This window comes from Rhagoletis pomonella, unplaced genomic scaffold (genome assembly GCF_013731165.1).
Source record: "Rhagoletis pomonella isolate Grant_MI unplaced genomic scaffold, Rhpom_1.0 Rhpom_scaffold_00012, whole genome shotgun sequence".
In the NCBI taxonomy this organism is placed as follows: Eukaryota; Metazoa; Arthropoda; class Insecta; order Diptera; family Tephritidae; genus Rhagoletis; species Rhagoletis pomonella.
The window spans coordinates 13,262,546-13,275,973 of NW_023458566.1; the positions used below are offsets into that span (position 1 = coordinate 13,262,546).

At 36.1% G+C, this 13,428-nt stretch overlaps 1 protein-coding gene across 1 annotated transcript; it reads left to right on the forward strand.

Moving 5' to 3' along the window:
• Positions 1–551: 551 nt before the first annotated feature.
• LOC118747871 (neurexin-4-like) lies at positions 552–9,673 on the forward strand (the record flags this gene model as incomplete). Its single annotated transcript, XM_036482067.1, has 12 exons — positions 552–755; positions 3,449–3,590; positions 3,663–4,033; positions 4,109–4,916; positions 4,981–5,106; positions 5,168–5,371; positions 5,444–6,035; positions 6,131–6,468; positions 6,530–6,709; positions 6,795–7,139; positions 7,407–7,541; positions 7,605–9,673. Coding segments are annotated over 12 exons (3,636 nt in total), but the record flags the coding sequence as incomplete, so codon positions are not given.
• Between the last annotated feature and the right edge of the window lie 3,755 nt (positions 9,674–13,428).

The following is a 13,428-nucleotide window of genomic DNA, read 5'->3' on the forward strand; positions in this document are numbered from 1 at the left end:
CAAGTTATGAATTGCCTAGGGGCGGCAAATATTTAAATCCGCCACTGCATCCATACATACGTACAATACGTATTTGAGGGGCGGCATAAAACTATTTACAGTGATTTACTATAGAGTGGTGATTTAGTGCACTAACAACGACTTACCGCCTCCTTTCACATCCTCTTTTCCCGTTAAGTATTATTGCGCTAATCTGTAGTTGAGCTTCTAATGCGCTTATTTCACTTGCTTTATGTTTGCTGCACTAAAAAATGTTGAATAGCTTTTGGCTTAGCTGCTAAATTTTCGTAATTTTACTAAGCAACTGTATTACGCTAATTTTTTTGTTACTTATTTTTTATTTTTGCTATATAAAAATTCTATTTTAATTTAATTTAAAACATGGTGCGAGTGTGTTGGTGCTAGAAATATGAATTAATCTTTAAAACTTAATTACTCGACTGTTTATACTACACTAATTGTAACACACTTTTTTAATTTTTCCTACAATTATTAAAATAAAATAAAAAACCTATAAAAATGCGTAAATAACCAAATAACCAACACTCTAACATAAAGGCGACTCCGCTTGGACACCGGTCGAGAATACTTACAATCACTTTCTAACACTCGATTTGGGTGATACACGTAAAACGCGCAAAATCGCCACAATGGGCCGAAAGCACACACAAGAATTCGTAACCGAGTATATTGTTCAGTATTCGGACGATGGCGAATACTGGCGTTCGTATGTGAATCCATCGAATGAGGCGCAGGTAAAGTACGAGTAACCTACATAAGTACATACATATATAGATGTAGGAGAGTAGAAGATTTCAAATTACTGTATTGTGTTGTTCATTTCGTCCAGTTGTTGTCTTGCATTTATTTATGTTTTGTCTGAGTTTTGAAATTGTTTTTAGTCCAGTTAGGCAACATTTTTTTTTGTAGTTTCTCTTAACGTTTAAGTCTTCGACAAGCTACACACTATCTGCCGCATGTCTTTGTAAAAGAACTACTGGGGTCACTATAAACATCATGTCGGAAAGCCAGACAGCTTTAAGAGCTTTGGACTCATGTAAAACGGTGTCAAGGGGCTAGTAAACAGTTGCACAACTCGCGAAAGACGCAGTCCAACAGAGCCTGCATCATTCTCAATTTTTCTGTGGTCCATACAACCGAGGGATATACGACAGAAGGAGATGGACTACCTCTCGTGGAGTCTCTGAGCAACTTTTTATAACTTCTTGGTTATAAGAACTCTCATATTTGATTGCCCCAGTATAAAGAGCCTATGAGCTCGAATATTGCGTTCATCCAGGATCTAAAAAGTGCTTAACTTTAGCAACATGTATGTAGCTTAAGGTTGAAGGGACGTCTTAAAGGTTATCACCAGGGATGAAAAATGCAAATTTCAGGTTGTGCCTAATATTATAAATTTATGCCAGTATTCGGTAAGCAGTCTCTAGTTATTAATAGATTAAATGAAATTTAAAGAATATTTTTCTTGGGGAATGTTTAGTTACTGTTTTTGGATTAGTGAGCGGAGGGGGTTGGGGCGTGGCTCTTCATATCCAACCCACTACAAAGAGTACAGTCCAAACTTTGTAAAAAGTCACACCTGGCTCCTTGAAACCTTCCACCGACCCCTGGGAAACCCTTGGAAAATGGTCTAAAATTAGCATTTTGACAACGGAAATATAAACTCGGTAAACCGTATTTTTGTGCAGAATTCCTTGGCCGTGCTTAGAAAAATAACCCTCATCATTAAAAAAAATATGTATATAAATGAAAAGAAAAATCCGCTGCCCGAGAACTGGATCAACAAAAATAGTCACTAATTTGTAGTCTAAAATTTAGCGACTTGAGATGAGACCGGCTTACTGAATATCAGCATACATGTGTCCAAATGGGACAGGATGTACCTAAAAAATGTATATCATTTGTTTGTAGTTTTTATATTAATTTTTCCTTTTGGTTACAAAAAATGGATGTACTTTTTTCGTAAAGAAATGGCCTTATATCTTGACGTTTAGGACTTGTAGGAATCATTTTGAAGATTTAACAAAATTTGAAGAAAATTGCTAAAAAGATAAAAATTTTCTTGCATAATTTACGTTTCATTCGGCTTTTTTTTTTAGAACTATACGAAAAATCTGCAAGTTTCTCAGATTCTCTTGAAAAGGTGCAGCCAAGGCGAATTCTTATAAGATGGTGTTGGTAGAACAGCTGCTTTAATTCGCCTTGGTACACATATGTCAAAACTCCCTTATGAGTGGTGCGAAAGTAAGCGAATAATAACTGAAATTTGACATTTGTGTATCGAAAGCGAAAACAAATTACACGTTAGTTTTTGTTTTTGTACTACCGCTACCATCTTATATGAAATCGCCTTGGGTGCAGCAAGTTTTACGTCCGTTCGTGTCAAGGGAAATTAATAGAATTCTCGTAAATTAAATATAATTCCAGACATCACATAGCGAATATAGGTCAAAGAGCTATCCTTTCAAACACAGTAAATGCGAAATTTTGAGGAATATATGCGCGAATAAAATCAATAAAAAAATGCTAGCCGAGTCCCAGCATCGTATAATCTATTATATTTTCTTCTTCTCCAATCCGTTTAATTTGTCGTACTTAGTCGTCTTTTGTCTAAAAAGCAGATAATTGCCGCCCCTACTAATCTTTTCTGGGATTCTATTACTTAAATTCTTTGAAGACCACCTTTATTCAACCCAGATTTTTCGAAACAGTCCGGTTTCATGGGATTTTGATGACATCAGTTGTAGCTTTAATCGGACCGGAAATGGTGTCCATTGGCGCATATCACTCATTCAAAATGAATGTAAACTATGTAAATATCATTAAGTACTCATCCTAAAAAGGGAGTATTTTGTAGTTATTGTTCATTGTGATACTGAATCCAGGTGTTGAGGCCTTGGCCAACTATTGCCATTACCAGCAGTATAATTGCCATTACCAATGCCAGTACCATTACCATTCGAAATACCGTTACCAATATCATTGTCCTTACCATTGTCATTACCATCCCAAACATCTTTACCATTACTTAAAAAAAAGGAAAGTTAATTAAAATTTTTTTTTTACCGAACCCAGAGATCTTATACATATGTATGTTTGTACGTTTATAAACAAAATGAATAAGTGTGGTGTAAATAAATCATTTAGGCAACCTGATTTTGGTTTTTATATGTAATTTTTGAGATCCATTCACTTAACAACGTTTTTGCTTTTAGAGTTATTTTCTTGTATTGCACCTTTACATTTGCATACCGCTTAGCATACTGCCGGTTAAAAGTAGATATCGCCTCACAAAAGACTCACTGCATGTTCCTCCTTTACACTCACTTTTGTTTTGGTTTTGGTTTTGGTTTTAAATGTTGCACAAACTGCAAATTCGCCACAACTAATAAACACAAAAAAAAAAACTTGTGAAATACTTCTACAGATGTTCAAGGGCAATTCCGATGGCAATTCCATACACTATAATGTTTTCGAGGTGCCTATCATTGCCCAATGGGTGCGCATCAATCCAACACGCTGGCACGATCGGATTTCGATGCGTGTTGAACTCTATGGCTGCGATTATGGTGAGTTGTACCACATTTTTTTTTCTTTATTTTCCAAGAAAAAACTCAAATACTTTTCTATTCTCCTTCTAGTCGCTGAAAATTTATACTTCAATGGCACCGGTTTGGTCACTTATGATCTGCAATATGAACCGGTTGCTTCCACACGCGAGTCAATACGTTTCCGCTTCAAAACCGCATTCGCCAATGGCGTGCTCATGTATTCACGCGGCACACAGGGCGACTATTTCGCCTTGCAATTGAAGGATAATAAAATGATATTGAATTTGGATTTGGGCAGCAGTTTGATGACTTCGCTTTCGGTTGGCAGTTTGTTGGATGATAATGTTTGGCATGATGTGGTGATATCACGCAATCGACGCGATATCATCTTCTCTGTGGATCGTGTTATTGTGCGTGGGCGCATTAAGGGCGAGTTTACGCGGCTGAATTTGAATCGTGCGGTATGTGGTGAAAGTGATAACTAATTTATTCCTCAAAAAGCTAGTAATTTCATCAAATGGCTCTTCACTTTTTAGCTGTACTTAGGTGGCGTACCCAATGTCCAGGAAGGTATTATGGTGACGCAGAATTTCACTGGCTGCATGGAGAACTTGTTCATCAACTCTACAAATTTCGTGCGTGCGATGAAGGATAGCTTCGAGTATGGTGATGCATATCGCTATACCAAATACCACACCGTTTATGCCTGCCCATCGCCACCTATTTACCCAGTCACTTTCACCACGCGCGCCTCCTATGTGCGCATAAAAGGCTATGAGGGACAAAACTCAATGAATGTCTCTTTCTACTTCCGCACGTACGAGGACAGGGGTGTAATGCTGCATCATGAGTTTGCCTCAGGTGGCTACATCCGCGTATTTTTGGAATATGGAAAAGTAAAACTGGATATGAAACTTGCCGATAAGCCACGCATTATACTGGACAATTATGATGAACAGTTCAACGACGGAAAGTGGCATTCGTTCGTGTTGACAATTGCGCGCAATCGCTTGGTGCTCGATATCGATCAACGTCCCATGACCACCACGAAGAATATACAAATCTCCACCGGAAAAGTTTACTACATCGCGGGCGGTGTAGATAAAAATGGCTTCGTGGGTTGCATGCGTCTGATATTGGTTGATGGAAATTACAAATTACCAAAGGATTGGGTGCAAGGGGAAGAGGTGTGTTGTGGCGATGAGGTGGTGGTGGATGCCTGCCAAATGATTGATCGTTGCAATCCAAATCCATGCCAACATAGTGGTGTTTGCCACCAGAATTCAATGGAATTCTTCTGTGATTGTGCCAGTACAGGCTATGCGGGCGCAGTTTGTCATACTTGTGAGTTTTATAATCGGGCGTAATTTGAAAGAAAGTTTAAAAAAATCTTCTTCTACTCTTGCAGCGAATAATCCTTTGTCATGCCAAGCTTACAAGAACGTTGGTCACGTGCACCAGCGCGTCAATTTGAAAATCGATGTTGATGGCAGTGGGCCATTGGAACCGTTCCCTGTCACTTGCGAATTCTATTGTAAGTATTGACTTGAAATGATGTGTGCTTTACTTTAATTTTAAACTATTTCTGCCCGCAGCCGATGGACGCGTTATAACAACACTCAGTCACAGCCAAGAGCATACAACAACTGTGGATGGCTTCCAGGAGCCTGGCTCATTCGAACAAAATATCATCTATGATGCAAATATGCTACAAATTGAAGCTTTGCTCAATCGTTCACACACATGCTGGCAGCGATTGAGCTACTCCTGCCGTTCGTCGCGCCTCTTCAATTCACCTTGTGAGCTTTTCTTTTTCATTGTGGAAATTATTCCTCTATAAAACACGCCTTGTTTTTTTTTGATTACTGCAGCTGAAGCTGGTAATTTCCGTCCATTTTCGTGGTGGGTATCGCGTCACAATCAACCGATGGACTACTGGGCTGGCGCATTGCCTGGCTCTCGTAAATGTGAATGTGGCATACTCGGCAAGTGTCACGACCCAACAAAGTGGTGCAATTGCGATTCTAATAGTCTTGAGTGGACTGAGGATGGTGGCGATATACGCGAGAAGGAGCACTTGCCAGTACGTGCAGTGAAGTTCGGTGATACTGGCACGCCGCTTGATGAGAAACAGGGACGTTACACCCTGGGTCCGCTGCGTTGTGAAGGTGACGACCTCTTCACCAACGTTGTGACATTCCGCATTGCAGATGCCACCATCAACTTGCCGCCGTTCGATATGGGCCATTCGGGTGATATATATTTGGAATTCAGGACGACGCAAGAGAATGCTGTACTCTTCCACGCGACTGGACCGACGGATTATATAAAATTGAGTATAAATGGCGGCAATAAGTTGCAGTTCCAATATCAAGCAGGCAGCGGGCCACTTGGCGTGAATGTTGGCACAAGCTATCACTTAAATGACAATGAGTGGCACACTGTGAGCGTGGAACGCAATCGGTGAGTTGATATTTGCGAAGTTGGTTCCATTTAGTGTGCTTACTAATAAATTTTATTTCTGCCAAAAAAAAATAAAAAATAAATAAAATTAACAGCAAGGAAGCGCGTCTCGTTGTTGATGGTTCTATTAAAGCGGAGGTACGTGAGCCGCCAGGTCCCGTACGCGCCTTGCATCTCACCTCAGATTTAGTTATTGGCGCCACCACCGAGTATCGTGACGGCTATGTGGGCTGCATACGTGCCTTATTACTCAATGGAAAAATGGTAGATCTGAAGCAATATGCGCTGCGTGGTCTGTATGGCGTGAGCGCCGACTGTGTGGGCCGCTGCGAGTCCAGTCCATGTCTGAACAATGGTACATGCATAGAACGCTATGATGGCTACTCGTGCGATTGCCGTTGGAGTGCATTTAAGGGACCTATTTGTGCAGATGGTAAGCTTTTTAGTTTTGACACTCATTACATATCTTTTCTGATTAACCCTTGCACTTTCAGAAATTGGCGTTAACTTGCGCACTAGCTCCATCATTCGCTACGAGTTCGAGGGCTCTTTCCGTTCGACAATTGCAGAAAATATACGCGTTGGCTTCACAACTACCATACCCAAAGGTTTCTTACTCGGTTTCTCCTCGAATCTGACAGGCGAATATTTGACCATTCAAATATCGAACTCAGGTGGGTGTATCGGTTTTAGTGAACCAAAATATATATATTTTTTTTATTGATTTTCGCATGCTAAACACAGACTATTCCTTTGCAGGTCATTTGCGTTGTGTATTCGATTTCGGTTTTGAGCGGCAGGAAATTATATTCCCCAAAAAACATTTCGGCTTGGGACAATACCACGACGTGCGCTTCTCGCGTAAAAACAGCGGCTCGACAGTCGTCCTTACGGTGGACAATTACGAGCCAGTCGAGTACAACTTCGACATAAAAGCGAGTGCGGATGCACAATTCAATAATATACAATACATGTACATCGGTAAAAATGAATCGATGACAGATGGTTTCGTCGGTTGTGTGTCACGAGTGCAGTTCGATGATATTTATCCATTGAAATTGATGTTCCAACAGAATCCGCCAGCAAATGTGAAATCATTAGGAAGTAAGTGATCTATTTGAAGTGAATTTTCTTTGTCGGCAGAGGGGAATTAAAAAATCGTCACTAAAATACAGTAAACCTCTACCTAATAAATAAAAAAAAAAAAACAGTTCCAGGAGCATAGTCATTAAATTAGAACGTAGTATACAAATTTCTGTAGTAGAAAACGAACAAGAAATAAATCCCGAGAAGTTTCACTTCCTTAGCGTAGACATTTTTTATAAGCATATGTATTCAAAAATATAATTTATTGTATATTTTTTTTGTTAGCTCAATTGACCGAAGACTTTTGCGGCGTGGAGCCGGTCACACATCCGCCCATCGAAGATGAAACTCGCCCTCCACCGCTGATCGACGAAGATAAATTGCGCAAGGCATATGGTGGTTTTTCCATTATACTTGGTTGTAAGTTACGTCGTAATAGCATTTTGAAAACACATTTTACCTGAAATTCTTTCTTTGTTTTAGTTATATTGGCTATACTACTTCTGCTATTGTTGCTTATGCTATTCCTGATTGGCCGCTACGTGCACCGTCATAAAGGTGACTACCTAACGCATGAAGACGAAGGCGCCGTCAATGCTGACGATCCCGATGAAGCAGTGTTGCATTCAAGAACTGGTCATCAAGTTACAAAGCGAAAAGAATGGTTCATATAGTTCGGTATGCAGCATGCAGGCAATTGGAGCGCATAGTCATCATCGCAAAAGCTATAGCTCTCTATACAGTCTGCTGCAACTTTACATTTTAGCAACTACAACGCTCGCATGCGTACGCACCCACACACATACACACACGAATAAGAAGTTGTTGAATTCTTTTAAAATCACAAATCGAAGTAGAGTATCGTAAAATATTATATATATATTTTACATACATATTTACAAATACATATATTGATTGTATTAAGCATTACGCGGATGAGGACGACGTGGACATTGGAAAAAAAAAAACAAGAAAAATTAAGGGGGAAACGCAAACGAAACTGAAAACGAACAAAGAAGCGCTGACATTTTTTAAAATTAAAATCGCATTAGAAGAAACTATGAAAGGAATTGTGAAGCGAAACTTTTAAAGGATGAAAAAAAAACAAAATCAAAAGCTGGCAAACAGTTTTAATTGTCGAGATTTTTTCAAGAGCGTTATGGGACACACTGCCAATTTCGATATATGTAAGTAGGCACCAACCAGTTGGAAGCGGTATAATATGTGAAATAACCTTCGAAGTAAGAAGGTATTCCTAAAAAGTCAAAAGTGTTCTTATCTACACAAATGCGAAAAAAATGATAATCACTACTAAAGTAGATCCACTAGCTTTTCCTTCCAACTGGCCATTTAGTAATGTTTTCGTTGCGTTTTTGTGCTGCGTACTTTCTTCAAGAGTGCTTTTTTGTTTAATTCTAATTTGATTTTAGTTTGGCGCTTTGGTTTTTTATGTTTTCATTGCGTATTTCTCTTATTTTCAAAACCATATTTAGGTTATTATTTGATAAAAAAAAAAAAACACTGTAATAGGCAACTCTCAAGCGCAAATTTATACCGTCCATTTTTTTGTACCTTTAAGTTTTTTATACATATTTTTTTTTGTCTTAAGTCGCACTCAAAAGTAAGTGTAGGTAATAGAAAAAGAAAAATAAAAATTTTAACTCCCTACAATTCTGATGTAATGTCCATGATTTTTTTAGTCGTCTTATATTTGTATATAAATGTTTTTGTGCTTTAAATAAGAAATTTAATTTCACAACCTTTTTAGGAAAAACAAAACATTGCGCTCTTCTTTTCTACGACCTTTAAAATTCGGTGACACGTCTTTTACAGCGGCAATTTTTAAAACTTATCGAACATGCATTTGATTTAATTTGTTTTAGTACCGGTACATTCCATTAAATCATAAACTAGTTTTTCATTGACATGAGTTATAAGTATGCATACATACATACTAAAAAAAAAAAAATAATGATACTTTACATGGGAAAAAAAAGGTTATGAATATTTTTTCAAATATTTTTAAAACGTATGATATTTTTTAAATTTAAGCAAATATGTATGTATCTGTATTTGAGTTCGACTTTGAAAAATTAACACATACATAGGTGATGTACACATATGTACATATAAAAATTAAATGAAAAAAATTTGTAAAAATTATAAAAATCATTAACTGAACGGTCCATAAAAATGTGCAAATTTGATTGAAAATTATTTAGAAAATCTATTAAATTATCGATTCAATTGTGCACTTGACTATTCGCCTAGATTTGTGCATCGAAATTTCTAAGAATTTGCGTAAATTATGTATGCAACTTACACTCATACATACATACAACACTAATTGTGTGTCGATAATAATTTTTTGTAACAGTTAGGAACTATTTAAAAGAAAAAGTAATTATAGATTTAAATTACACACAAAATTGTACTACGAAACAGCAACAAATAATAATAAAACATTACCTACAGTGTCACATTTAGAGTATGAATATTTTAGAATAAGCAATTATTTTAATAAATTTTAATTAATACACACACAAAAAAAATCGAATTTTGCTTCTCCTTATTCGTTAAAAAAATTATTATCCCGACTAGTTGGAACGCTTAAGATTTGGCGCTGGATAGGTTCTTGCAACATGGCTATTTTTAAAGTAGCTTATGTCACGAAGATTGTCCAATTATATTATTGTGGGGGTAGTGCGAAGTACTCCAGCTATGCCAGGCACGCAACAACAAAGCTAAACGGTTGGGGAAGTAGGTAACGCCCTTGGCAGACACAATTTGATCAACTTAGCGTGGGTACCCGGCCACAAGGGAATAGAGAGTAACAATGTGACAATAATTACCGCAGTTGGCCCCTAGCCCTTCTTGGGAGTGGGTCGCAACACTATAGAGGAGGATCTTAAGAGCGAGAGGAGCACATTGATGGGTATAAATTGGCAAAGTTCAGGAGGAACGCGTGAGGCAAAGAGTTTGCTCTGAGGGTTTAACAAGAAGAGATTCAAAAGCGTTTGCGAATCAACCAGCGAGACACAAACTAAACATTCTCACCGAGTGTCATGCAGACTGAAGAAGACGTGAGAGAAACCTAGGCTCGATGTGGCCACAGCTTAAGCACACCCACTCGCTATCTCCGAATACGCTGTTGAACTTTCTGAAGGATCTAGGCTTAGAATAAGTGTTGTATAGGAGAGAGGGCCCAATAGGATGGACGGATAAATTAGGCTGTAGGGAGTTCGAACTTTCTTTAGCTCCTATATATGTAGGAGCTTTAAGATGCAGAATAAGATGTCGGAATAATGTAAAAACAGTCATTAAGTTCGTTTTCGCATGGCATTTTTTAAATGGCACAAATTTTTTTTCCATTTTAATACCTAATGGAAATCCGGTATTAGAAACGGGCTGCATTATGTAATGCCAGTATGCCAACTTGGTATTGATTTCACATTTCATTGCAACAGTTTTATTATGTTCTATGTTAAGTTACTTACCAGCATTAATAACTCAATCTTCTGCTAATTATTTCAAGGAAAAAAGTCTATATATTTTTTTAGGCTATTTGCTATATATTGAAGCTCTAGTTCTCCATGTAGCTTTATACTTACTACTAAAAAAAAAATGAATGAAATATACGTATGTAGGAGGGACTGGAATGTTCTCTACAAAATAAGTAAGTAAAACACAAATTTTGTTTAAACATTTTGTAATTTTTTCCTTTGCAGTTATTTCTAAAATAACTAACGCATATATTTCCATATTATTATTTATAGTCAATTATTGTGCTAATTAATATATGTATGTATGTATATGTTTGTATACATATGTAACAATATTTTACATAAAATATATATTTTTTTTAATACACACTACATATTTTCGAATTCCTTGTCTCGGTTATCTATAATTTCTACATTTTATAAATACATAATTAAGTATAATATTTAAATTTTCTTTTTTCACTAAACGTAAAAACTAATTTTGATTCTCTAAAAACTTATGCCACATTTCCACTAGGCACTGAAATGTCGAAAAATGTGTACCATCATTAAAGTAAAGTCATTCAACTAATGCCCAGTGGAAATACAGCATAAGTGTTAAATAACTCTTATCTGCTCACGATTTTTTCGCATTTTAGCTACATATATGCGTGTGTCTATCAATGCTATCAATATGTATTAATTTCCTTGAACTAGTTTCAGGGCTAGGTATATTTTTGTATGTGGGTAAGTGTTAGATTTTATCATATTTATGTTTGTATAAAAAATTGTAAAAAATAGTTAAATTAGTAAAATCTACTCTCTAATAGCAACAACTGTTATAAAAAAAATTTGTTTGTTTAAAAGAACCTTTTCTGCATCGGAATTTTCCGAATTTAAATTTTTTTGTGTTCTTTCAACTGCTTTTATTAAAGATGTTGTTTTCATTTAAAATCGCAGTAATTGATTTTATATTTTTTTCAATTCGAAATATTCAATAACAAATTGATTATAGTACGTTTTGTATTTTATAGCACACATACACCTAAGTTTATATAAAATACATACATATCTAGCACTTGACCTTTCACCATAATGTATGTATATGCAATGCTAAAGTCTATAAGGTTCAGGAGTATATTCGGGTTGATAATAGGTTACCCACAATCAGTCTACTTCTAATCTACATAAATAATTTTGATTAAAAAAATCAATAGCCGAAAGTAAAAAAAAATTGAGAAAGAAATCGAATGCAATGCTAACGGAAGTATCTGGGAAGTACTATGGACTTTTATGTACTTGAACATATGTACGCGTTTTATAAATTGATTTTCCTTTGAAAGCTACTTCGACTGACCACGTTAAATGGACGCTTATTTTATTAACATAATGAGCCCAAAATTATGCACTATGAAGTGTTTCGGCAACTTGTGCTCATGGCGCATTATTTCTTTCGCCTCATTAACACGTGTCTGAACTTCTCGAACGGCTAATGATATAATTTGTTGAATAAACCATTATCATTATTTTTATTTACTATTGGCATAACTCTCGTTTTGTAAGAGCTGAACTTATTCCCCTGGTGTTTTAAGCCCTAAGATGCAAATTTTGAAATGAATGGACTTTGCCTAGCTAATGCCGTTGGATTGTGAAATAATCCAACAACGTGGATCGCTAATATTGAAAGCAATTAACAATTCTACGAATGCTTGCGACAAAGATCTCGAATTGGTCCAGGAGTTGAAGGCAACTGGGAGGTTTAAAGATTATATGCGGCCAAAAAATAAACTTTTTGAATTTTCATCTACTACCGAGTCTAGAGATGCTAATGGAGTGATGCCTTTATGCGCTTCATTTGGTCATATTTTTTTTTACTTTATTTAAATGAAATAAGAATCTGGTATTTGCATCACCCTTTCTCTGCTGGGTATTCTAAAAATATGTATGCTGTTATTTTTGTGAATACCACAGTTTTTTTTTTTGAAGCTATTCCCATTACTTCTTTTTGAATTTAGTATAAACTAACTAAGTACCTATTTATCTTTTTATATGCATGTAGATATTCCTTTATATGTATGTATGTAGCTGTCGATATGTGCTCAATTCTTACATTTTGGTCAGCTTAATATTGAATTCATTTTGGTTTTTAGTTTTTTCTCTAATGCCTAATTGTTTGCCGTTTTGGTTTACATTTTATTTATTGTAGATTTCTTATATAAAGATATGGTTTGTATTATTTTTTTTTAATATTTTTTTGTTTATAGCATACTGTTTCATCTTAAAGGTATTTATATTGTACGCATGCGCAGATTATTAATTTGTTTTTTTCTGAGTTTTTTCAATACTGTTTGGTTAGTTGTTTTATAGGTATGTAAGTACATATGTATATTGTTACACCCTAGTGATTATAAAAATTGTAATTATTACTGCAGTTTTAGGTGTTTTGAAAATAGTTCGGTAAATCGTTTGCAAATCTTGGTTGACGGCAGCTAACATCGGTTAGATCTTTTAAAGATAATAAAGTTAATCTGTTTTGAAGCTGTTAAGGGCTGCATAAGGCTATTTTCTTCATCCTTATTCATTAATCTCGAAACACTTAGTACATATTTCCAATAATTTTCTTTATAGCTTCGAGTCTGAACTAAATAAGTGGCCTCCATGTTTGGGATCGAATATCTGGAAAGATTTCCTAAGATTTTCCAAAAAATTAATTCCCGGAATACATATCGCCAAGAGAAAGTTTGAGAGGTTCTTCGTACCATGCCGGAATAACCTGACTCAGATTTCCAACCAAATATGAGGATTAAAAAAATACTTTTTTTCAT